At 36.0% G+C, this 24,510-nt stretch overlaps 2 protein-coding genes across 3 annotated transcripts; one reads left to right on the forward strand and one right to left on the reverse strand.

The window, feature by feature from the left end:
* Positions 1–5,086: 5,086 nt before the first annotated feature.
* LOC127635340 (xin actin-binding repeat-containing protein 1) lies at positions 5,087–13,525 on the forward strand. 2 transcript variants are annotated; one of them, XM_052115295.1, is made up of 4 exons: positions 5,087–5,225; positions 7,676–7,822; positions 8,168–8,215; positions 8,802–13,525. In XM_052115295.1, exons 1-4 carry the CDS (start codon positions 5,220–5,222, stop codon positions 13,119–13,121), a joined length of 4,521 nt encoding a protein of 1,506 aa, XP_051971255.1. In that variant the 5' UTR covers positions 5,087–5,219; the 3' UTR covers positions 13,122–13,525. The 2 variants fall into 2 exon arrangements, with proteins under 2 accessions (XP_051971255.1, XP_051971256.1); XM_052115296.1 differs by lacking the exon at positions 7,676–7,822 and having other exon boundaries at positions 5,088–5,225.
* Positions 13,526–14,168: 643 nt separating this feature from the next.
* Positions 14,169–20,912, reverse strand: slc22a13b (solute carrier family 22 member 13b). The gene is made up of 10 exons (XM_052115300.1): positions 20,219–20,912; positions 19,198–19,301; positions 18,763–18,917; positions 18,391–18,559; positions 18,129–18,249; positions 17,001–17,095; positions 16,489–16,703; positions 16,060–16,168; positions 15,724–15,933; positions 14,169–15,336 (listed from the first exon to the last, which is right to left on the reverse strand). Exons 1-10 carry the CDS (start codon positions 20,591–20,593, stop codon positions 15,261–15,263), a joined length of 1,629 nt encoding a protein of 542 aa, XP_051971260.1. The 5' UTR covers positions 20,594–20,912; the 3' UTR covers positions 14,169–15,260.
* Between the last annotated feature and the right edge of the window lie 3,598 nt (positions 20,913–24,510).

Here is a 24,510-nt window from a genome sequence, read left to right on the forward strand (position 1 = left end):
AGATATACATTTTAGTCATTAAATATTCTCTTTCTGTGGGTTTTCCTTTTAGATTTAAACCAGAAATATCTTGAGAACAGTTTCAAATAACTATGGAAACATATGTACAATGTTGTACTTATTTACACACATCTACGTGCAGTTCAAAGGATTTTATTATTATCGCTTTAAAAAGTACGGCCAAATCATGCGACTCAATTGCAGACTCTAAATCTGCTCCATGTTGAAAGCCATGTGACGGTCTGTACTGTAGGTTGGACTGTGATGAAGGAGAGAGTGGCAGGAGAGGAAGAGGAAATGGAAGTGAAAAGCAGCTTGAGGAGGGCCCAGTGTCTCAAGATTGTGTCCACTTATCATGCCCTGTCCTGGACAGAAGCTGGATTCAGAAACTGGAGGAAGTCTGTCTCTCAGCTTGTGGTATAGTGAGGGTTCCTTTACCTGAATTAAGAGTTTAAGATCTGGTTGTTAATAAACTCTTATTCCATCTTAAAGACACAACGTGAACATTGCACAAAATGTCGAATTGAAACTATAGAGAGGTCCAAAACTCTGAGACTACAAGTGGGATAGCTTCCATTTTACATTTTTGTCATTGAATCAAAATATTGAATTGCAATAATATTATGAGCATAACAAGTTAAAAGTGAAATGTTAATCTCAGAATTTCAAATCTGGTATATTATGGTCCCACTCTTGCTTTATGGATGCATGCATTTAAGCTGTCATGGACTCCACAAGCTTGTGCAAAACCTGATGATTGTGTTGTCCCAGTATGATCTATCCAAAGAGCATCAATAAAATCTAAGCTTTTATAAACTGTTAATGTCACAAATTTGCTGATTAGGGCAGCCTCTAAAATATGTCTGTGCTTTACTTTATTATTTCATGTAGCTGGTTGGTTAAAAATAATCACCACAGGATACCAAAAGTATATTTTGGGGTTTTATTCTGACGGTTGTTTATTAAAGCTGCACTATGTAAGATTTTTTGGTAAGATGTTTACCTGCTTAAATGCTTGGATATGTTGTCTGGTAGGGTTGTTGAAGCTCATATCGCTTGTCATGTCGTGTGACATGTTTACTAATATTTATGACTTCTGAAATTGACTTCTTGTTACTGTTATATTGCATATTTAAGCATATTATTTTCTTGTTTAATAAAGTATATTTTATCCCCATCATTACTGATTCCTTGTTTTAAATTTACTGTGTTATTGTGTTTATTGCATAGACATACTATTGTAGTATTACAGGTCACTCAGCATTATCAACTGAGGCGTACATTATAATATAAAAATAATAAAGTCTTCCATTGAACTCGTATCAGCCATATCACAAGTATCACCTCACATGTATAGTACAATATAAACATAATAGAAGATAAAACAATTGAATAATATTATTAAAATATACTGGTAGTACTGGTATATCCTGTTCTCTCTGTAAAAGTGCTTTGAGTGTAGTGTCGGAAAAGTGCTATAAGATTAAAATACATTCATTCAAAATATGTAAATAGGAGTGTTGTTTTAATCTGCATCAAAGCAATATTTCAAAGCAATATTACACAGCAATATTTCAGTCAGTAGCGGTTCTAGCTTTTTTTGTTGACGGGAGGAGGGGGTTGGAGATGAGATGGCTTGTGGACTTCAGGGAGCCCACTTGTTTGTGTTGGTGCCTCGTTCCAACCCCAGCAAGATGCTGCCCTGGGCAGCTGCTCTTGTTGCCCATTTCTAAATCCTCCCCGATTTCAGTTTTAAATGTTTAATCGTATAACATAATATCAACTTGAAAATATCATGTTATGACTCTGGTTCTGAGTAGTCTCGATCACACACCAGCAATGTGTAGGTATTCTGAAATCATGAGATTTATCCGCTGGAAAAGCAGTGTTGAAACACTATTCAATTAATGTGTTCTTCCTCAAATTGTTTGCAAGTGCAGAAAAAGAAAAAAACTGCGTTCGATGTGAACATTATATATATATATATATATATATATATATATATATATATATATATATATATATATATATATATATATAGGAAAATACAAAAGATGAAATATAATTTTTTTTTTATATGGTTTATAGTATATAGTTTCAACAATACCACTCATATTTTCACATATAACACATATCACACATTAACTAAACTGGAAAACATTCTGGGCTATATATCATTAAATAAGATATTTAATTAATTCTAAATTTACATACCGAGTCATCACATGTGTGCCAAATTATGGTCAAAATCCATATATGCAATCCATATGCATCCTTCTCATAACAAACACTCAATTTTAACATTAAATTCTTCTGAACACATATTTAATGCAATTTAACAGCATTTTGTATAGAATTTTATATTTACCCGAAGAATTCTCAAACGATGAACAAAACCGGGAGCTCTCTTGCACAACTTATCTTCTCACATCTCTAACATGAGAGAGTGCGGAAAAACTCCAGTTAAGAGATTTTAGGATTTTTAGTATACGTTATATGTAGGCCTATAAGGGAATGTGTACTGTTTATTGTAGATACTCTAACTGTTCACCATTTCCTCTGTTTTTTTGTTTTGTTTTGTTTTTTTCAACTTTCATTAACTTTTTAGTTTTTTTCCAGTTAATTGAAACCATCCTGCTGTACATTTAATATGAATATATTTTATAATTTGTCTCCTATAGCTGACCTGACAGATCACACCAATCCCTGTCAACAAGAATGATAGCCGAGACACTATCGAGGAACACTGATACCAAAGACAGACCCACCACCTCTCCTGTCTCCCGCAGTAAATCTATGCAGAGTCTCCCTCAGCGTAAACATGCAGGAACTACCGCTCTCAGGGCACTCTTTGAGTCAAAGGTCACCATCCAGTCCAAAAGCAGCAACATGGCACGTGAATCATTGAGCGCTGAGAAAGCCTGCACGTTTCATAAAAACAACGATGCTGAGGACACAAAATCATAAGCAGAGGCAGAGGTTAATCACTTCTGTGATGAACAAGAGAAAGTGATTGAAGAGGATCAAGTGACTTCAAAGGTAATCTTTCAGAGATTCTCAAAAGTTCAAGTCAGATAGACAAAGAAATGAATCTGTATTTATTGATGTAATTACTCTTTAAGGGCAGAAGAAGTCACTCAATAAAATGACAATTTCTGGTTCAGAAATCCTTTTCAGATGGTGAGTACATATTGTGGCCCCAGTAAGTATTGGGCCCCCACACTTAAAAAAGTATATATATACATATACATTTTTTGTATATTTTATTTTTTTGCAGTATATAACAAAATATCAAACCAAGTGGCATTTCTTTTAATGAAATCTTGCACGAACACACTTTTCAAGCAAAACATTTCACAAAAAGAGGTTTGTTTCAAATGATAAAACAATGGTTCCAATTTAAGACACAAGTATTTTAATACTCTCTGGTTGTCAAACAATTGGATAGTGTCCAATGTTTTTTTTTCTCCCCAATTTGGAATGCTCAATTCCCAATGCACTCTAATTCCTTCTGGTGGCGTAGTGACTCACCTCAATCCAGGTGGCAGATGACAAATCTCAGTTGCCTCTGTGTCTGAGACTGTCAATCCACACATTTTATCGTGTTGCTTGTTGATCATGTTAAAGCGGAGACATGGCAAGCTATTCTCTGCGATATCCACGCACAACTCACCACAGGCCCCACCAAGAGCGAACCACATTATAGTGATCACAAGGACTTTATCTCAACGTGACTCTACCCACCCTAGCAACCGGGCCAATTGGTTGCTTAGGAAGCCTGACTGGAGTCACTCAGCATGCCCTGGATTCGAACTTGAGACTCCAGGTGTGGTAGACAGTGTCTTTACTTGCTAAGCTACCCAGGCCCCCAATAATGTCCAAAGTTAAAGTAGTTATCAACACCTGTGTTTACTCTGCAAGGACACCTGTGTGAACATGATTTGAACTGATTTTACCCAAAAAAATTACTTGACATTTAATTGCAAAAATGGCTCTGAAATTAGTTCTGAGAAAAGGTCTGGCATTGTTTGTTTACAGATCCCTCTTTTTATATTTTGTTATCTAATGCAATCACATTTAGACTTTTTTGAAAGGGACAGTTCACCCACAAATGAAAATTCCCTAATGCCATCCCCTTCTGCTCAACATAAACAAAGCTTTTTAGAAGGATATCTCAGCTCTGTTGATCCATACAATGCAAGTGAATGAGGGCCAGAACTTTGAAGCTCCCAAATGGACAAAGGCTGCATAAAAGTAATCTGTACAACTCCAGTGGTTAATTCCATGTCTTCAGAAGCAATATAATAGGTGTGGGTAAGAAACAGATAAATATTTAAGTCTGTTTTTACTATTAATTCTCCTCTCTGATTCACAAGAATGTGAATTGCTAAAAACGAGTGTGAAAGTGGGGATTTATAGAAAAAAGGACTTAAAATATTAATCTGTTTCTCACCCATAACTATCATCTCACTTTTGAAGACATGAATTTAACCACAGGAGTTGCATGGATTCAAAGTTCAAAATTCTGTCCACAATTCATTTGAATTGCATTGCAGGCCTGCAGTGTGTTGCTTATTGTCCAAATCCTTTTTGGGGCCACCATACATAATAAGGTTTCTAGGTCAAGGTTAAATATCAAAAATGTATATAGTATCATCAGTTTTCCTAAATGGCAAGAGTAAATTATACAAGCTCAAGCTAGACACAACATTAAACAAAGGAAATCATATCCACAGCATAAAAACCTTTCTATTGGACCAATCAAAGTGTTGGTGGTGTAAAAAACAATCACTACATCACTCACAACAAAACCCAGACCACATGAGAGATGCCTCTAAACTGTAAAGAAGAAAATGCCAGATGAAATCACAGCAGGAGTAGCAACTGTTCACAATGACATGAGCTGAAAATAACATTGTGATAATTTTAGTTAGGTCTGAATACTGAGCTGGGGCAGACTGGAAAAGTATCTTTGCAAGTGATTGACTTAGCCTGGTGTCGGAATAGCAGAATAGCTCTTAAAATAGCTGGTTGGCACTCATACTTCCATGGGAGCCAGACAGGGTCAGCTGTTACCAGAACAGAAGTGGCCACAGGCTTGCTGACACATACAGAGGACACAAATGGCCGATGGACCAGTCACAGTCATTACTGAGCAAAGTAATAAAACAATACAGAGGGATCTGAGTTAAGCGTAGAACAGGGAGAAGGAGCACTGAATGGTGGTGAGTCCATGTTTACACATTTTTAAATGATTGTGTTGCAGAATATTGCATCAAGTCACGTGAGGTCTAAGGAGGATTTCCCATAAAATGTTTATAATAGCACACCACGGTTGTTTGACCTGGGAAATGGGATTTCCAGAATTTGATTATTCATTTTCGTTACAAAACAGGCTGTTTACAAAAAAGGTTTAACATTTTACTCTGGTTGGTACATTGGTAATCAGCAAATAAATAAGCATTTGTTAATGTTCAACTCATTATCATGCTGAAATTCTATTATGGGAGGTTGTTTTTTGATTTCTTCACCTTACCTCCCCATTTTTAAACTGCGTTGAAAAGGCCTCTTGTGTATTCTTAATCAATAGCTATGGGAATTTTCTTAATTTTGTGTTTGAGGTCAACTAGACAGAATAACATGACAATTTAGCCAATGATTACAGAACCAAATAAAATTCACAAAATCATTCTGATACCTTATTCTAATGATATGCAACCATGTGATTTCAAACAGATGCATACACTAACTAAATGTCTTTAGTGCATCAACAAATTGACCCAGGTAGTTATAGACTATAGTTTTAGATCTGTATTCTTCATCACGCTCACACAATAGCCTTAGTTGCATTTTATTTCACTATCCTGAATCAAGACACATACACTTCCACAATATTTTGCCCTTGAAATTGAAACTAGATATTAATCCTCTCCACTTATTCAACCACTTTCTGAAGCTGTCCCCATTACTTTAATGAGAGCTGCAGAGCAATAAACAACATCACCATTTGAAAAAAAAGGCAGACATTCTACAGTAAAACAAGTTTAACATTAAAGTCACATTAATGTGAATTGCCGTTTGCAGCCCAAGAGTGATGTATTTCCCATTGAAAGTAATATTCAACAAGAAAATGTAATACGGGTTTTGATTTTATCAATCAGTAATTGATTGGATTGTAAAAGTGGGCATTACAAAATGAATGAGATTTTGCTAAAACAATACTATTTTTAAATGGCTTTTAAAGGCAAGTTAAGTTCAGTCGACACCCAAATCTGTGTTACAATGAGGCACTTACAATGGAAGTGAATGGGGCCAATCCGTAAATGTCAAAATACTACAAAAATAAAAAGACATAAATAATATGTGCGTTAACATGATTTCAGTGTAATAAAAGCACTTACTAACCTTTTCTGTGTAAAGTTATATCCAATTTTACAACTTTGTTGCCATGACGATGTTATGCCGTAAACCCTAAAATTACTGTAAAAATGACGATTTAACTTTTCAGCTCAAATAATACAGAAGAATTCATTTAAGTGCTTTTATGAAATCTTAGGCTTCACATTTCTGCCTTTAAACCCTCCTAAAATTGGCCATATTCACTTCCATTGTAAGTGCCTCACTGTAACCTAGATTTTTGCTTTTTTAAATAAAAAGACAGACGAGTCTAAATTAATTTTTGTGGTAATCAACATATGTCACAAATGCTGTCGATTGAGCTTAACTTGTAGTGTACCCAGATTATTCTTTAATAGCTATTTGGATATTTGTAAACATTAGCCAGTAACCTGTGTGGCCTACATGACAAAAGTTGTTTCAAAGGAAGAGCCATTTAATATATTTTCATTAGTGATTATGAAGACAAACAAGGGTTTCTTTGGAATAACAGGCACCAATTAAATGCACACAATGAGACCAGGAATATACATTCAGAAAAACAAACAGGGTCAATTTTGATTTCAGGTTGACTTAAATAAAATAATAATAATAAAAGCCTTATCTGAAATTATCTGAAGTATTTGATGTCAGCTTTATTTAAAAAATTCATAAATCAATCAGTGTTATTCATAATTCATAAATCATGATTCATAAATCAATGTTGGTAGTCTAGTAACTTTAAATAATGCCTATTAAGTATGTAGTCTATTAAGTGAATTTGCAAGTTGTTTTAACAATATATGGATAAGCCTAGGCATATAAAAAATGTTATTTAACAAATATTATGGCATATACAACAATAGCATTGAACAATTTCAATGCAGCTTAAAACCTGATTGTATATTAGATTGATGGACAATATAGTTCTCATATGTAAGGCTGTGAATGGAGATGACTTGATGAGGTTATTATGGCAGACTTTACAACATCCTAATTTGCAGTTAAATCTAAATGCCCTGCAGGTAGCTTAGTGAGTCTCTGGCATGGATAAGGTCTCTGGCCAAACTAACAAACAATATCGACCAATCACATGACAGCTCACCTCCCACTGAAAAACAAACTCTTTCTTTTAAATAAAACTAATTTCTGGCAGTTTAGTGTGTCTTTTGTACCCCCCTGAGGTCTAGGTCATGGGCCTCAGTTATGAAAGCACAGATGTTGACCTTGACTATATTTCTTCTTTAAGTTTGAGTCACAATAACTATATACTGGTTCCGATATGTCTGCTGTGTTACAGAGGATAAAGGAAGGTCAGTTGCAGACTTCAGAGACAGCTCAGCTCTCTACGTACAGGAGAAATACTCTATTTCCGTCAAAGCTTTGTCGGCACTATATCTGTCAAAAGAGGCAGCTGCAAAGCCTCCAGGAAACCCTCTTAAAACCAGTTAGTACTTGTAGCTTCTTTTATTCCTAATGATACATGTGGTGACCTTTGGGGTCAGGGGGATGAGTCAGGGTAAGACAGGGAGCAGGAACAACATGCTGTTAAATGAAGGTTCACAATGTGAATGTTTTTAGCTACAAGTTCAAGGACCATGTGGATATAAATCATAATTTCTTAAATAAATTGTTTCATAGCTTCAACTGGATATAGTAAGACACATTTTAATGAAGTTAATGAAATCAGTAATGCTTTATTTTCTGGTCATATAGGGATGGCTGAAAAGAGAATTGTGTCCTTTTTATTCAGACATTTTAGTAATTATTTCCTTTAAAATTGTGCTTGAAGGAACAGGATCCCACTTTTCCAACTGGTAAACGGCCAAATCCAAGCAAGGTAAGAAAAGTGTATTGCTTAGATTCTGATATAGTCTACACACTAACTGCTACCATCAACCCTGCTGTGAACTTTGGAATGAATGGCTTGGTCATGTATGTGTACTGCGCTTTGTGATTAGCACCTTATTCTTAAAAATAACCTTATTTTGTTTCAAAACCTTAGCATTTAGTTTGTGACTTTTTTTGTAAAATCATGCACCATAGTTATCTTAGTTATGGTAATCATGAATTCTGTTGTTGGACGTTATTATTGAACATTTTGAGTTTGATTAACCACGCATTTGCATTATAGAACACACATTTATCATGAATATCTTAATTTGTCTTTATGCTTAAAACAATTCAAACCAAATACTGACATGATCTCTAATGTTATTAACTACTTTTAACTGGCTGTATTCAGACTACTAAAAAATAAATACCAATATTTTGCAAAAAAACTAAAAAACGCTCCAGGATTCCTTGCAGTTCAACAGGTATGTAAAAATTTACAATTTCTTAAATACAGCACTTGAACAAACGTAAAAATTATACATTTGATATAATAAGCTAATATGGGTATTCTTAATTATTTTTACTCTAAGATGACTGAAGAGGCACAAAACATATCTAAACATGCCATTGCAAATGTAAAGGGTGATGCACCTGAATCAAATCCATCTACACATGAGCTGGAAACCTGCACTGATGAACACGAAAGACCCTTCACCTCACCACCCCCATCAAGAGAAGCAATGTCCAATTTGCACCAACGGCGACAGAAATGTGAGCTTAGACGCCTGCTAAAACACACGTGTCCTGAGTTAAAAACAGTGGACAGCATGGTAGAGGAGGAGCTGGCTGATATTCTGAACCCCGACCCAGCTGAAGACACTGGATACCAGGGTGAGGTCCAGTCAAGATGCTGGCAATTTGAGAACCATGCAATCGACACAGTCGATTTCCGTGGCCAAAAAGAACAACAGATGAAGGTGGATTTTCAAGACAATAACGTCAAGAGAACCTCTGGCTTATTTAAACAACATTTGTCTGGCTCTCACAATGAAGAGGGAAAACCACAACCATACTTTCAGTCCAGAATTGAACCAAACGAATCAGAGGAAGTGACATCAGAGGAGGTCATTAAAGTTGATGTTAAAGCCACACGTAGGATGTTTGAATCTCAACCTATGGACACTCGGAGAGATAGTCTGGAGAGCCCTTGTCCAATAAGAAATGTTGCGATTGAAGAGAAAGATGGGTCAAACCAGAAACCGAAGAATGACATGAGCGACTACAATGGCAGTAATAGAACAAAATTATCAGACATCCAAAAAAACAGTGATATGAATCTCTCAGAAACAAATGAGGTATTTGTGGGTATATCTAGAGCCAAACAAGTCTTTGAAAACAGATCACATAACAACAAGAATCTCTCTTCAACAAATGATTGCTTTAGCAAAGAAGAAGAAGAAGAAGAAATGTTGAAGGCCAATGTAAGAAGCCGAGCCCAAATGTTTGAATCGACTCCACTTGATAAGATCAATCAGCAAACCAAGGAAGAATCAGATACTATGTTGGAGAACTTGGAAGAGACTCTCATTTCTTTATATAATTTCAACATCATTAATTCTGAAGGAACCCTTCTTGAAGCTAATGAAACTGGACATGTCAAGAAAGCAACATATAATTTCATCCAAGATACAAAACCTGAAATTCATGATGAAGAGATAGCAACTGGAAGTATAAAGAGCATCATGCTTCAGATGCTGCCAGGAACAAACCTCGATCCAGTTGTAACCTTCTTAAAAGAGGACAATCAAGGCAATGTGGAGATTCATAAAATAGATGTTCCCACTCACCAACTTCCATTAGCTGTACATCAAGATAAAGAGTGCAGAACTGCAAATGTGGTGCAGATTACTGAAGATCTACTCAATCAAGAGAAACACCTGAGAAAAGGAGTTTTAATACAAGAAGGTTCCACAGGAACAAGAGAGATAGCAGTTTATGCTCTCTACAGCCACAGTGAATTGGTCAAGTTTGGCCAAATGGAGTGTGAATCCATTTCTTCTTGTGAAAAGAAAATTCCAGAGCCTGAACAGGCTGATATCAAGACAGACTTCAGTTGCAAATCTGGTGCTATGCAGGAAAATTATTTAGCAATTAATGTGGATACAAACAGAACTAGAAATGTTGAGCTATTCCAATGCTGCATTGAGAAAGGAGAACCTGAACGTCTGAAATGTCTACAGAAAGCATCAACAGACGGTTTAAATGTTTCTCATGAAGGAGAGAAAACAAGTGAGAGTATGCCAGGTAATGTAAAAAGTATAAAAGCCCTTTTCACCACCACCAATTTGGATGCTACATACCTCAATCTGCAGCCACCTGAAAACAAGTCAAAAGTGTCACTTAAACCAACTGTGAGGACAATTGAAAATAAAAAGTTTGGAGAACCAAACAAGACAAAAGCTGAAAAATGTGGTGATTATGTGCAACCAGAAATAACCCTACAAGATCAAGACATTAAATATATTTGCAAAGGAAACATGAATGATGGAGCTGATCTTCAAGCAGAGCTGGTGGATGCTGTAGAAGATGACAAGTTACTGAATCTACAAACAGCCATTATTAATCTTCATCAGGCTACAATGGAAGCAAAACCTCTTCAGCGGAGTGTGCAAGCAAAACATCAACCTGCTTCTCAAACCAACCAAATCCAACTGATCATTGATCCTGGTTCAGTGAGCCATGAGAATGTGAACAAAGACAGTAATGTAAGTGTTAACGAAGAGTCCTCACAGATTACCAAAAATGAAGAAGAAAAAGAAAATAAGGGGGAGGTAATGAGAGGTAGCATACAAGCAGCTCTTGATTCTTTAGGAAAGTCCAACTTTAATGTCACAAAAGGGGATTTTAGAGCTGTAATGATTTACAGGAATGCTGGAAATGGATATGCAGGACTCAAGAAGGAGACAGATGTGAAACCTCTTAAACAGCCAAGTGGTAGGACAATGGACTTAGAGGAAAATAAGTCATCAGCTTCTTCTCCTGAGCCTCAAACTGAACAGGAGGCTCTAAAAACACCAAGGGAGGGAGCTGAAATAGGCTCTTGTCAAAGGTCCGTTGAAAACAAACCAGTCACATGTTCCCCCATGATAAACCAAGAGCATGGCTCCACAGATACTCCTCTTAAGAATCGTAAAAACCCCATTGGACCCAAGCCAGCTATTCCACCTAAACCAGATCATTTAAAGCCAAACGCAAATGCAGGTGTTGCTCTTGGTTATGAAACCAATGCAGACCATCTCAACAATGGCCAAGTCATTGCTACCTGTTCAAAACTGCCTAATGAGGACATTAAGGAACCTTCATCTCCAAAACCATGCTCAAACCCAATGACTTATAAAGATGTCCTCTGTAAAAATTTACAGAACTCTGGCGAGGCCAATGAATTTGATGCTTCCCCACAATCAAAGCTCAATTTCATGAATGCAGTTGAAGAAACTCCAAAGAGTTCTGTAGAAAGTCTGCAGAGCATGAATGAATCTTCAACATTTCATGCAACTCTTCAAAACTTTAGAGTGAAGGTAGGTGGATCAGTGCCACCAGTGAAACCTAAAAGAATAAAAATGGCTAAAGATCAAGCAAAGAACATTGCAGAGAATACCAACAACACTACTGCAGTTTTGCAAGCTGAAATCAACAATGGCTTCTCATGTGAGACCTACAAAATAGATGTTAACAACTGTCAAGGAAGTAACGATAAATGTGATGACCAACAAGAGAGTGGGGTAGTCTTGAGAGAAAAGAAAATGAGGAGAGAGACTGAGGATGAACAAAGGCAAAGACTTTCAGTCCACATGGATGAAATCATGAAAGGTAATGTTGTGGCGGTCATGGAGATATTCGACAAGCTGAAAATGCAAGAGGAACTAAAGAGCATACTCTCCAAAGTGGAAGAAATCGAGGAAGACACCAATGAAGTAGACGTTAGCTCTCTTAGAAACATTTTTGAGAGTGTACCAGATTGGGTTGTACCACAAGAAAAGAAAGCAAAGCCAAAGATTGTCCAAATGGAACAGAAAAAAGAAAAGCCAAGTGAACCTGAGATTATCTCATCCATGGAAGTGGCATTTGAGGATCTAGAGAAAGCTGGTGTTGAGATAATCCGTTTAAAAGAGCAAACACTTGCGAGACTTATGGATATAGAGGAGGCCATCAAAAAGGCCCTTTATTCAGTATCGACTCTGAAATCTGACTCTGACATTGTAGGACTCTCTGGCCTCTTCAGGGAGTCCATGGTGGCAGTGCAAGGCTCACCTCCCTCAGGTAATATCAGGAAAATCAGCATTGGGTCAAGCAAATCACCAAAATCCCAAAACCAGAATGGTCTTGGGAATCTTAGGAGGGGTGTACCTGGACAATCTACAAGACAAGAGCAGAACTCAAATCCAGAGCATTTTATTCCAAGTACTAAAAAGAAATCCACATCTCCAGTGTCTCCTTCATTCATTTCCATTCAGTCTGCAGCAAGGAAGTCTTCAGAGACACCAGTGCATTCAACATCTCAGAAAGCAGACCCAAAGGAAGAGGCCAAGCCCCAGTGTTGCTGTAATGTGGCTACAGACCGCAGGCAATGTTCTGTCACAAAGGAGCCCTGCCTCAGTCCTGCTAATCAAAGACGGCAGGTCAGTGTGCTGGAAGTGCAAACAGTCCCTGAGGGAGAGAAAGTCATTGGCACTACAACAATCAGTGAGAACTATGAGAGGAAGGACTGCTTTGGCAACAAATTCTACTCCTCCAAAACCTCCACAGTCGTGACAACTCAACCTGAAACCAGGACGACTTCTAAAAAGTTTATCATGAGTAGTCAGCCACGTCAGAAATGGTCACATACACAAGAATCAACACATCTTTAATCAAAGAGTACCGACCCTCACTGTAAATGTGGGAGTATGATGTAGGGAATGTATTTAAATGGAAATTAAAAAAAATCTAATATAATAGCATCTGCAACTTTAATTAATTTGTGTACATTTTCGCTTGTTCTTTTTTAAGTTTTTCATTATTCATAGTTGCCTGGAAGATCCTTGTTAGTATTTTTAGTATGATAACATATAATAATAAAAGTTATGATGGGTTGAAGCCTATGAATGTCAAACATGAAATACAATTTACATTTCTATCAGTTTTGTAAAGAAAATAATTATAATGGGAACTATAGACTTTGCACATAATAATCACAGTAAACAAGTTGTTTCTGATTTTTAGCTGAATCAAGAGAAACATCCACTAAGAGAATCTGGCAAAAATTGATTCATTATTTTGTTCACTAATAAACATTATTTGAAAATCATTGTTTCATGTACATTTAAATATGAATATAAATACAAATAAATGTATCAATAACTTTTGAATGTATATTATTGTCTATTTGAATGCACATCATTAACCATGTTGTGCATTATATAATTAATGTTTGTTAATGTTAGGTATAGTTATTCATTTATTATGTAGTTTTGCTTAACATTAAGATATAAGAATATTTGTCAACAAATATATTTTTTACACATCTTCAAGAAATTTTTATCTTGGTAATTACTGACAAATAATTTCATTATCTATGGCAGTCTTCCAAAAGCCCATGCTGCTTAAAATATAAAATAAACGTCCTAATGATTAAGTCAATCTTTACCTGCAGTCTTTGTACTGTGGTGTGTTAACCTTTAATGTAACTGTAGTTCCAGCCAGCAGCTCAGGAAACATGCTCAGCCTGTTTGAGACCAGTTTACCCAATGGAAAGAATGGCAGCTGACAAACAAATTTTTCACAAAACCAGTTTCTACTGCAAAAAGAAGCTGAGGTAAGCTGATAATGAAAACCACATACTGTTCGAAAACAAATGTTAATTACTTCTATAAAACTATACTATATTTGTGGAAAAGCCTGTACTCAATAATTGTCCATCAGTTATTTATTGAGAGGTACCAATGGTATACTGCAACTAGACCAGGTTAAAACAGCAAAATATTCATTTGGAAATGCTGAAATTACAGTTCTGCCCTTGATTTGAGACTTTGCCTCTTTAAACTACTGACACTGCAGTTGTTACTTGTTCATTTACAAATATGATACATATTAATTTGGTTTGTAAATATCACAGATCCTAAGCATAAAAACATAACATTACTGAAGGATTTTTTTTTGCTTAGTTTTAGTGTTCAATGCTACACTCCTCTCTATGGGGATTCTACTGTGTTTTCCACTATCAGCAGTTGTTCAGACAGAAGGACAACTATGATGAGGCTTCGGCCATCAACAACATGAAGTCTGTTGGTTACAGAGGAATTGCACTGACATCATTTAGAGCCACTGAACAAGTATATGGTCCATAGTCTTGACATGACAGATGGTCAGATGTTAGCAAATGTAAATGATTTTCTTTTTATGATTATGTGACATTTTAATAAAATTCAAAAATTTTACATCAACATAACAGGCGATTTCATAAAACAGTTCATGTCTATAAATTATTATCACATATACCCTGATGATGGAGTGTATTATAGCAGCAATTCTAGGCAATATTCTACTTAAAGTACAGGTTTTAATCAAAACATTTTAAATATCTGGTTGCATGTATCTTTATATGGTCATTTGGATATGAAATAAAATGCCATTATTAATGCCAAAATGCCAACTGGATGAGTTTTAAATAAATTACATAATACAATAAGAAAAACAAATGTTTTCCCAGATAATTAAACTTTTTCTCTAACAGCTGACCATCTGAAAACAGATGTTGGAGTGTTGGAGAAACAGAATCCTGTATTGTGTTTAATCATGAATACATCACTTTTCACTACATTTTAAATTAAGGATAAAATACAAAAATAATACAAATTCATTTAAATCAAAAATACATAAAAAATGTTTCCTGAAACATCACAAGTAAACTGTCACTAATCTCCCACAGGTCATTCGCACACATTAATAAAAAATATATGAAACAAAAACCCTAAAACCACTAGCTTGCATTTCAAATACAAGTATAAATCTCATAATGTTGTGCACTTAAAAGCCATCTCCTGTTCCTGATTCAGTCCATTTTCAATCTTTGCATTCTCTGAGCTCCTGCAGATGAAAAATGAAAAAAAGCTTTTAATTTTGTATCACAAGTGATCAGAATTCAGAACAACCCTTTACTTTTTATCTCAATCTTTATATATATATATATATATATATATATATATATATATATATATATATATATATATATATATATATATATATATATATATAACAATGTTAAGGTTGTGGGTTTGATTCCCATGGAACGAATATACTGATTATATCACTGTATATCTGGAATGCTCTGTATGTTGCTTTGGATACAAGCATATGACAAATGCATAATATACTGTATGTTAAATATTGTATATGCATTTTAATGAAAGAACAGTGTCATGTTTAGTTGAAATGTCATACCCTATGTAGACAATAATGAATGTATTTACGCACTTGCTCTCATCCATGTTGAAATCAGTGTGGTCCTGAAGTTCAGTGTTTAGGGTCTCTGGGAGCATGAAGGTCAGGGCTCCGCCAAGAAAAGGAAGAGACCCGTATACAACCATTGGAATGGCTGGGTGATACACGTTCAACAAGCCAATCAGAGGTGCCAGAATACCAGCTACTCGTGCACACATAGAGTTGAGTCCCACACCACTTTGCCTACATCAAATAGTTTAAAAACCAGGAGGTAGAAAGAAAAGTAAGAGAGCTCTTTTAGAATGTCTAATTCAAAATGGAAAAGTGCAGTCATTGATAAATGTGGAGGTTGTTTAAGCAAGTGAATACCTCACAATGGTTGGGTACAGCTCAGCAGTGTACACATAAACTATGGTGAATGCAGCAGCAAGGGAGAACTTGCCAACCACTGCGATAACCGTCACAGCCACAGGGTAATCTGAAAGAAAAAAAAAAGAGACTTTTTAAGAACTTCACCATAGATTGTGCAACAACCACTGAATTTGAAATCTATGATTTTGTTTTGTGACTACTGTATAATTAACTTTTATGCAGTTTTTCTTTATAACAAATAATATTAAGAAGTACAACTGTACTAAATAATTATTTTACATTGGCCCCAAAAGGTTGGACTCGTAAACCACAATTATCAAAATGTTCAAGCAGAGAAACCACTTGCATTTTCTTTGCTAAATTGGACAAACCCTCCAGAGTACAATTCCTACTTTAACAATGAAACAGGACTCTAAACTCAGATACCTGCTGGTATGGCTGGAATCACAAGGCAGGCAGTGCCCCCAAGCAGCAGCACAGCACTCTGGCAGATCCTCCTTCCAAAGCGCTGAATAAGAGGAAAGCAGCTCAGGCGGGCAGGAAGCTCTGCAATGCCAAAGATGAGTTGAGTCAGGTAAATGTCCACTCCGAAGTTCCCCACGTTCAAACTGACCCCATAGTATACCAGGCTCGTCACAAACCTGCCAGTGCAGAAGACAATAAATACCCGCTGGTCGTTCATATGTATGTATATATATATATATATATATAAAAAAGACCCATTGCATTTAGGAACGTTTTCACAGATCAATTTAGTTACAAATGTTTGTTATTCACAATGTCAATGCTTTGATGTAGGATTTATTATGTATTGTCAATAATGTTTTTTGACTGTTTGTGTGCGTGTGTGTGTGTGATTGTGTTTAAAAGAATACTTATTTGGCCATCTTTATTGCACCTAGATATTTTTTAATGTCAGACATGCATTTAGAACTCACCACATATAGCACATGATAAGAGCTCTCTTTCTCAGGTAACCCACTCGGAACAGATCCAGCATGGAGCCTTTTTGGACTGTGTTCTCTGCCTCCATCTGATAAGACATCCTTTCATGTTAATTCATTATTTAAAAAGCTACTTCATGTTTTGTACTTTTTAGGGATTTTAGATACAGTAAGTAAGATATCTGATAATGAGGATATAGGGGAGACCGTGACTAGCTGTCACACAAAGAAGGTTTTGAGTTGGTAATTCAGTAATTCAAGTCACAAATGTGTGTTTTCTATAGCAGTGCACACACAAATGTGTGTTTTCTATAGCAGTGTTTTTTTTAAATATTTGTTTAAAACACCTAGTTAAAAACAACAACAACTTTTGTGAATTCTAACCTCAAAACCAAAATTCCAATATATTTTTACTATAACTGTTGGATAAACATAAACAAGTGCTTTACATTTACATACATTCAGCTAAAATATATTATGAAGGTAGATTTTAACTGAAAGGTTGAACTGTGTTCTCAGGACAAAAATATTTTTCAATATGATACATTTCACAATTTTTTAAATAATAATTTTAAGAATCACACATTTAAATTTCATAACAACCTTTGATCAAATTAAATCGAGTAATGTTTAACAAAATAAAATATTAAAATATGTATTTTAAGTTTCATTTTATTTTTTTTAATTACACAATTAAATTTGATGGAATTGAGTGTAACTTTTCTCAAAAGGTCAATATGTTCAAAGAACTCTCTTTTTTCCTGGGCAATAACAGTGGAAATGCTCAATATATGTATAGCATCAATGTAATCTATCTATACAGAAATGTACTTTCAAAAATAAACCTACCCTGAAAAATATTCACTGGAGTAAAAAGTGTGACCGCTAGCCCTATTTTCCCCAATTTTAGTAGGTCTATGGGTGTGAATTTGATCTTTTGCTGTTTTGATCAGCACTTCTCTGTGAACAGATTAAGTTTGGCTATTATAGTTTCTATAATTTAATGAATTTCATTCATTTGTCAGGGACCATGCACAAAAACATTTATCTCACAAGAGAAGAGATGCTTTGCACCAGATTTAGCTACTAGCTAATTTCCATCTGCAGTCCCTAAAAATGTACCTTGTCAAGCAGATTTTCAGGCACTTTCCTGCCATTGATTCGGGCTGCTTTCAGGATCTCCTCCTTGGCTCTCTCCTGTTTGCCCTGAGTCAGAAGCCATCGAGCTGATTCGGGGAGAGTCCTGCCACAAGAAATTCTGATATGTCTTGTGTATATGCAACAATTACAAGAGAATATTCTCAAATATTTCCTGGTATAAAGCGCTGTAAACCGTGCTGTGCTGCTCCTTAGGCGTTCATCTTGGATATAGAATAACTCTCACCAGTAATAGAAACAGAAAAGCCCAACTGGAGCAGACAGAACCAGCTGTAAAATCCTCCAGTTGCGAATCCCATAGGCCACACCAGACAACAGCATCAAACCAATGGCATAAAAGCAGTGTGTCAAAATGGTAAAAAGGGCTCGCTTAGATGAACCACACCACTCAGAACCTAAAAAATGTGTGAGATACAGTTTACTGAGGAGTAGTTTTGTTGTAGTGAAGAAAATTAAAAATAATAATATAATCATGTCAGTAAGTTGCTGTAATCTCAACAGGTCCTGTATGATTTTGATAGTGTTCTGTTCTTCAAGAGCATTTGTGTAAAGCCTGAGCTTGGCATGTACAGGCATTAAAAGGATTCACATGTGTTACCCAGAACAAAAGTGTTGATAGCGATCCCTGATATTGTAGTGCCAACTACAAATCGGAGGGCTATGTAGACATAGATGTTTGGGGAAAATGCTACTCCCACCCCAAACAGAAACTGCAGTAACAATGAAAGCAGAGTGACAAATCGCCGGCCATACCTGTAGAAAGACAACAGTTTAACCAGCACATTTATGAAAGCACTAACGAATAACTCTTTACTGATTTCAGGTTAGAATGTTTTACAATTAGATGAAAACAACAACATATGTTTAAAAGACAGGACCATTATTAATTATAGGGTTTACAAACACACTGAAATTCATGACACTGAAGTGGCCATTCTGATCTGTATTTTTTTACCTTCAAAAAACTCTCAAAATGATCATAGATATCATTATATATTTCTTATGTATATCAGGGATTGTACTCTACACATACTTGTCTGACATTGGCCCAAACAATAGGGCTCCAATAAGAAGACCAGCCATGTAGATGGACTGAGATGCCTCATTATAAATCTTATTTTCACACACCAGGTCAAACTATGATGAGACAAGAAAACATGACAAAATAAAAACAGCAAACTGAAAAAGAGCAAATGGAAATGATATCATTTTGAGTTATTGGCAACACTTTACAATAACGTTCATCAATAACTCATAAACATTGTAGCATCATACTGCATAATGCATTTACAGATCCTTAGTTAATGTACATGGAAATAGTTATAGAATGTCACAATCCCTTCTTAAATGTACATCAACTACTGAGCTGCTTTATATAATTACAGAATGACATGATGTTTATTAATGATATAGTGAAAGTTATTATGAAGCGTATATGGAGATATGGAGAAAAAACTATATCGAAAGCAGTTGGTTTTCATGGTATCTATAGTGTGATGACTAACAAATGGCTATAAAAATTAATTGGGTGTATAATGATAAAGACACAGGAGTCTCTTAGAGGAAAAACTTGCAAACATGACAGTTTGGGCAACACAGACAGATCAATCACAGCCATTATGCAATTTCTTTCTCAACTGTTTGCATTATAAATGAATTCTTAAAGAATTAATGCTTTCATAATGCCTTACAATACACCCTTTGATCAGTTGTATGGTCTCATAAGTAACTCATAAGCACTGTCACAATAAATTCTAATAACTATTCATGATTTTAGGACTACCTTTAAAGAGTGTAATGCATTAAACACATAATAATCAACACCAAATTATATGTAACAATAATGCATTTTTGGTGTAATCAAGGTAGCCTATGATTTATGACATTGAATAAATAAATGACCTGGATATATAAAACGGATTACATGGAATAGAAGGCGTTATAATAGGCTAACTTTTAGAAAGAAAACTTCACAATGCAGTTTTATATACAGGCTGTATTTACTGTAGTTTTCCAGAGTAGGCCTACATAGTTTACAGTAAGTAGTACAGTACCTCAGTTATGAGGGTGCTGCTCCCTTTTGGTGCCTTGTAAATCCATCCATCAGTACATGATGTTGTGCTATTTAGTCCATACGTTTCAATAACTTCCAGATCAAGATCAGCAGGTTCGAACATCTTGCAGCTGTCATATTCTCCATTACCGTCCAGAGGAATGGTGAGATTCAGCTGTTTCTCCTCTGTCAGGTCGGGACCCCGCTGTAAGATCCAGCTGGTGTTGCAGTTGTGTGGAAAAGTGATGGCGGTGAAGACCTGACTGAACATGTGAAAAGCTGTGAAGAGGTTGGGGAGGCATAGTGCCACCAGCAAGCGCTTCTGAAACGCCCCGAACTCCCCGACGGACGACAGCACCTGCGTGAAGTCTATCATCTTCACTGGCCGATCATCAGCGGCGGCTCGGACTTAAAACACCCTGACGTGCAATTCACCCTTGGGGGGAGAAATTAATTTTTAAACTTGTCACAGGTCCACATTCAGGTTCAACATATACCTGCAAGCGCGCGCTTATCCATGACGCGGCGATGCAAATGAGATTAGATAAAGCATCGAGATGAAACGGCGAGAAGGAAAATCAGAATGTTTCAAACTAATAATCATCTTCACTATAAATTATGACGCGCTCTTTCTGTTCCCGTGAAACACGAGGTATTTAATAGCAATAAACGTATTCGAGCAGCTGAATTAAGCTGAGAACAGTTCCTGCAGTGTTTGTGTGGGTTCTTGCAGAGTTGCGAGGGACTTTGGATCATGAGGCTTATGCAGCTGAACAGAGCATTCTTTTTGCCAGTGAAGGCAGTCTTAATATTGTGGGGTAAACTGCTGTGAAATATCAGGTACAATAGGAGCAGGGCTCAACCATTAGGATGGCCTGATGGCTGGGGCCAATGTGAGAGATGCATCTGAACAGGGTTTTACTTGGTCGTTGGCAGATAGGATATTCCAAGCTTTTTGGGAAATTTGCCACAGTTTTTCTATCTATGTAGGCTGTCTCAATTGCTTCCTCTTTATGTAATCCCAGATTGACTTGAGTATTCATTTTAGATTTCAACATTCCCTTTACAAATAGAATTGAATAGAAGAACAAGGAGCCCTCCATACCATCTTTTGTAGTTCTCCTTGTTCTTCAATTCAATTCTATTTGTAAAGGGAATGTTGAAATCTAAAATTAACATTTTCCTACTTATACACTAAAAGCAGAATATAAAATACCTGTTTAAGATAAATGTTTTTGTGAAAAATATAATGTGCTTAACTTTTGCACAGTATTATTTACACTGATCAGCCAGAACCTGAAAACCATCTGCCTAATATTGTGTAGGTCCCCATCGTCAATATCTGCCTAATATTGTGTAGGTCTCCCTCAGAATAACATTCTCAGATTATATTCTTCTCACCACAATTGTTCAGAGTGATTATATGAGATACCATAGACTGTAAGTTCAAACCAGTCTGGCCATTCTCTGTTGACCTCTCTCATCAACAAGGCATTTCCATCCACAGAACTGCAGCTCACTGGATGTTTTGTGTTTTTGGCACCTGACGGAATTAATTCTGGAGACTGTTGTGCATGAAAATACCAGGAGATCAGCAGTAACAGAAATACTCAAACCAGCCCCAAAATTCATGCCACGGTCAAAAGAGAACCTATCCCCCATTCTGATGGTTGATGTGAACATTAACTGAAGATCCAGACCTGTACCGGCATGATTTTATATGACAAGATAATTGCATGGATGATTGTTGGTGCAGACAGGCTGGTTTGAGTATTTCTGTAACTGCTGATCTACTGGGATTTTCACACACAACAGTCTCTAGAATTTACTCGATTGTGCCAAAAACAAAAAACATCCAGTGAGTGGCAGATCTGTGGATGGAAATGCCTTGTTGATGAGAGAGATCAACAGAGAATGGCCAGACAGGTTCAAACTGACAAAGTCTACAGTAACTCATATAATCACTCTGAACAATTGTGGTGAGAAGAATATAATCTGAGAATGCTATTCTGAGATGCGGGTTGGTGCTGTTTTGGCGGCACGAGGGGAACCTACTCAGTATTAGGCAGGTGTGGCTGATCGGTGTTTATATTGTACAGTAAACATATTAGTTGGTCTCTTTGGGAAGAAAACATATGAAACCAATAAGCAGACACTTTCTTAGCAGTCACCTGTTTTTGTCTTCATCAGGCATAAATACACAGAGATTAATTGATGTTCATTCTTTATTGATTTTAAAGCATTTTAAGAAACACGCCTTAAAATTCAAAACAAGCCAGATAAAGGATGAGTGAAGTGAAAATATAATCTGAAGAATACTAAATTGATTTTGTCATTTTATTATTTTCGTTGCTTTTATTTCTTGCAGTAAACTGATTCTGAAGGCATCTATCAATACATAACAACACTATTCCACATTTGACAGAAATTGGCAAAAGTAGAGGCCAGGATGTTTGTGTGACTGCTTGAAATGTAATGAATTATTAGATTTGGATATTATTACATCATTCTATTAATTACAAAATCTAATACAGTATTATTAGTCATAAACATATTATTGCGTTGTCCATATCTCTTTTACATTGCATATCATCCCGGATGTTCATTGTTTCTAATTAAATGCTATTTGAGTAGTGTTTGAATGCAAGCAATTAAAAACATTTGTCTGTTTTTTTAGTGGCCAGCTGTGTTGTGACTACAGTCAAGAGGAGGGAAGGATTTAAAATGATCCATGAACTTTCACACAATACTTGTCTTTTAGTACCGTACTAAAGATCTTTCACATTTTGTCCATTAAAATTGGAAAATTAGGTGGGGAAAAGGTTAAAAATTACTTAATTATTAGCTGAATACACACACACACACACACACACACAATAATATACAAACTCTACACACCCCTGTTAAAACAGTAGGTTTTTGTGATGTCAAAAATGAAACAAAAATAAATCACATCAGACTTTTTGCACCTTTAATGCAAATATTACAACGTATGCAATGCCACTGAAAACCAGCGATACATTTCAGTGTGAAAAAAAATATATGTGTACACACCCTTTTATAATTGGTTTGTGGCTGTGTTCAGAATCAACCAGTCATCAAGCTCATGTGAAATGGTACACTCCTGTCTTCAACTGAAGTGACTCTGATTAACTCGAAATAAATCTCAGCTGTTCTTGTTGGATTTTGCTGTCATCTTTGTTACATGCTACTACAAGAGCCAGCTAAAAAAGCATCAACGGGACCTTATTGTTGAAAGGTATCGCTAGGATGAGGGCTACAAAAAAAGTTTGAAGGCATTAGATATACCATGGACCACAGTGAAGACAGTCATCAACAAGTGGAGAAAGTATGGCACAATCAAGAACAGGACGTCCCTCCAAAATTGATGAGAAGACAAAGAGAAAACTGGTCAGGGAGGCTGTCAAGAGGCCTACAGCAACATTAAAGGAGCTGCAGCTCTTTTTTGGCAAGTACTGGTTGCTCCGTACATGTGACTACTATCTCCTGTATTCTTCATCAGTATGGGCTATGGAGCAGGGTGGCAAGACCAAGCCTTTTCTGACAACCTTCAGGCATCTGCTAGAAAGCTGAAAATGAAGAGATCTTTCACCTTTACGCATGACAATGACCCAAAGCACACATCCAAATCAACAAAAGAATGGCTTCAGCAAAAAAAGATGAATGTTTTGGAATGGTCCAGCCAGAGCCCAGACCTGAATCCTATAGAAAATCTTTGGGGGGACCTGAAGAGGGCCGTACACAGGAGATGCCCTCACAATTTGACAGATCTGGAACGCTTTTGCAAAGAAGAGTGGGAAAACATTCCCAAGTCAAGATGTGCCAAACTAATAGACACTTATCCAAACAGACTGAGTGCTGTAATAAAATCAAAGGGTGCTTCAACTAAGTATTAGTTCAGGGATGTGTACACTTATGCAGTTAGGTTATTCAAAGTTTTTTTATTTAAAAAACAAATTCTCTGAAATGTGTCAATTTGGTTTTCAGTGGGATTGCATAGTTTGTAACTATCATTAAAAGGTACATAAATTCTGATATAATTTATTTTTGTTTAATTTTTTACATCACAAAAACCTGCTGTTTTAACAGGGGTGTAGACTTTTAATATCCACTATATATATATATACAGGTCCTTCTCAAAATATTAGCATATTGTGATAAAGTTCATTATTTTCCATGATGTAATGATAAAAATTAAACTTTCATATATTTTAGATTCATTGCACACCAACTGAAATATTTCAGGTCTTTTATTGTTTTAATACTGATGAT

This window comes from Xyrauchen texanus, chromosome 42 (genome assembly GCF_025860055.1).
Source record: "Xyrauchen texanus isolate HMW12.3.18 chromosome 42, RBS_HiC_50CHRs, whole genome shotgun sequence".
NCBI lineage: Eukaryota > Metazoa > Chordata > Actinopteri > Cypriniformes > Catostomidae > Xyrauchen > Xyrauchen texanus.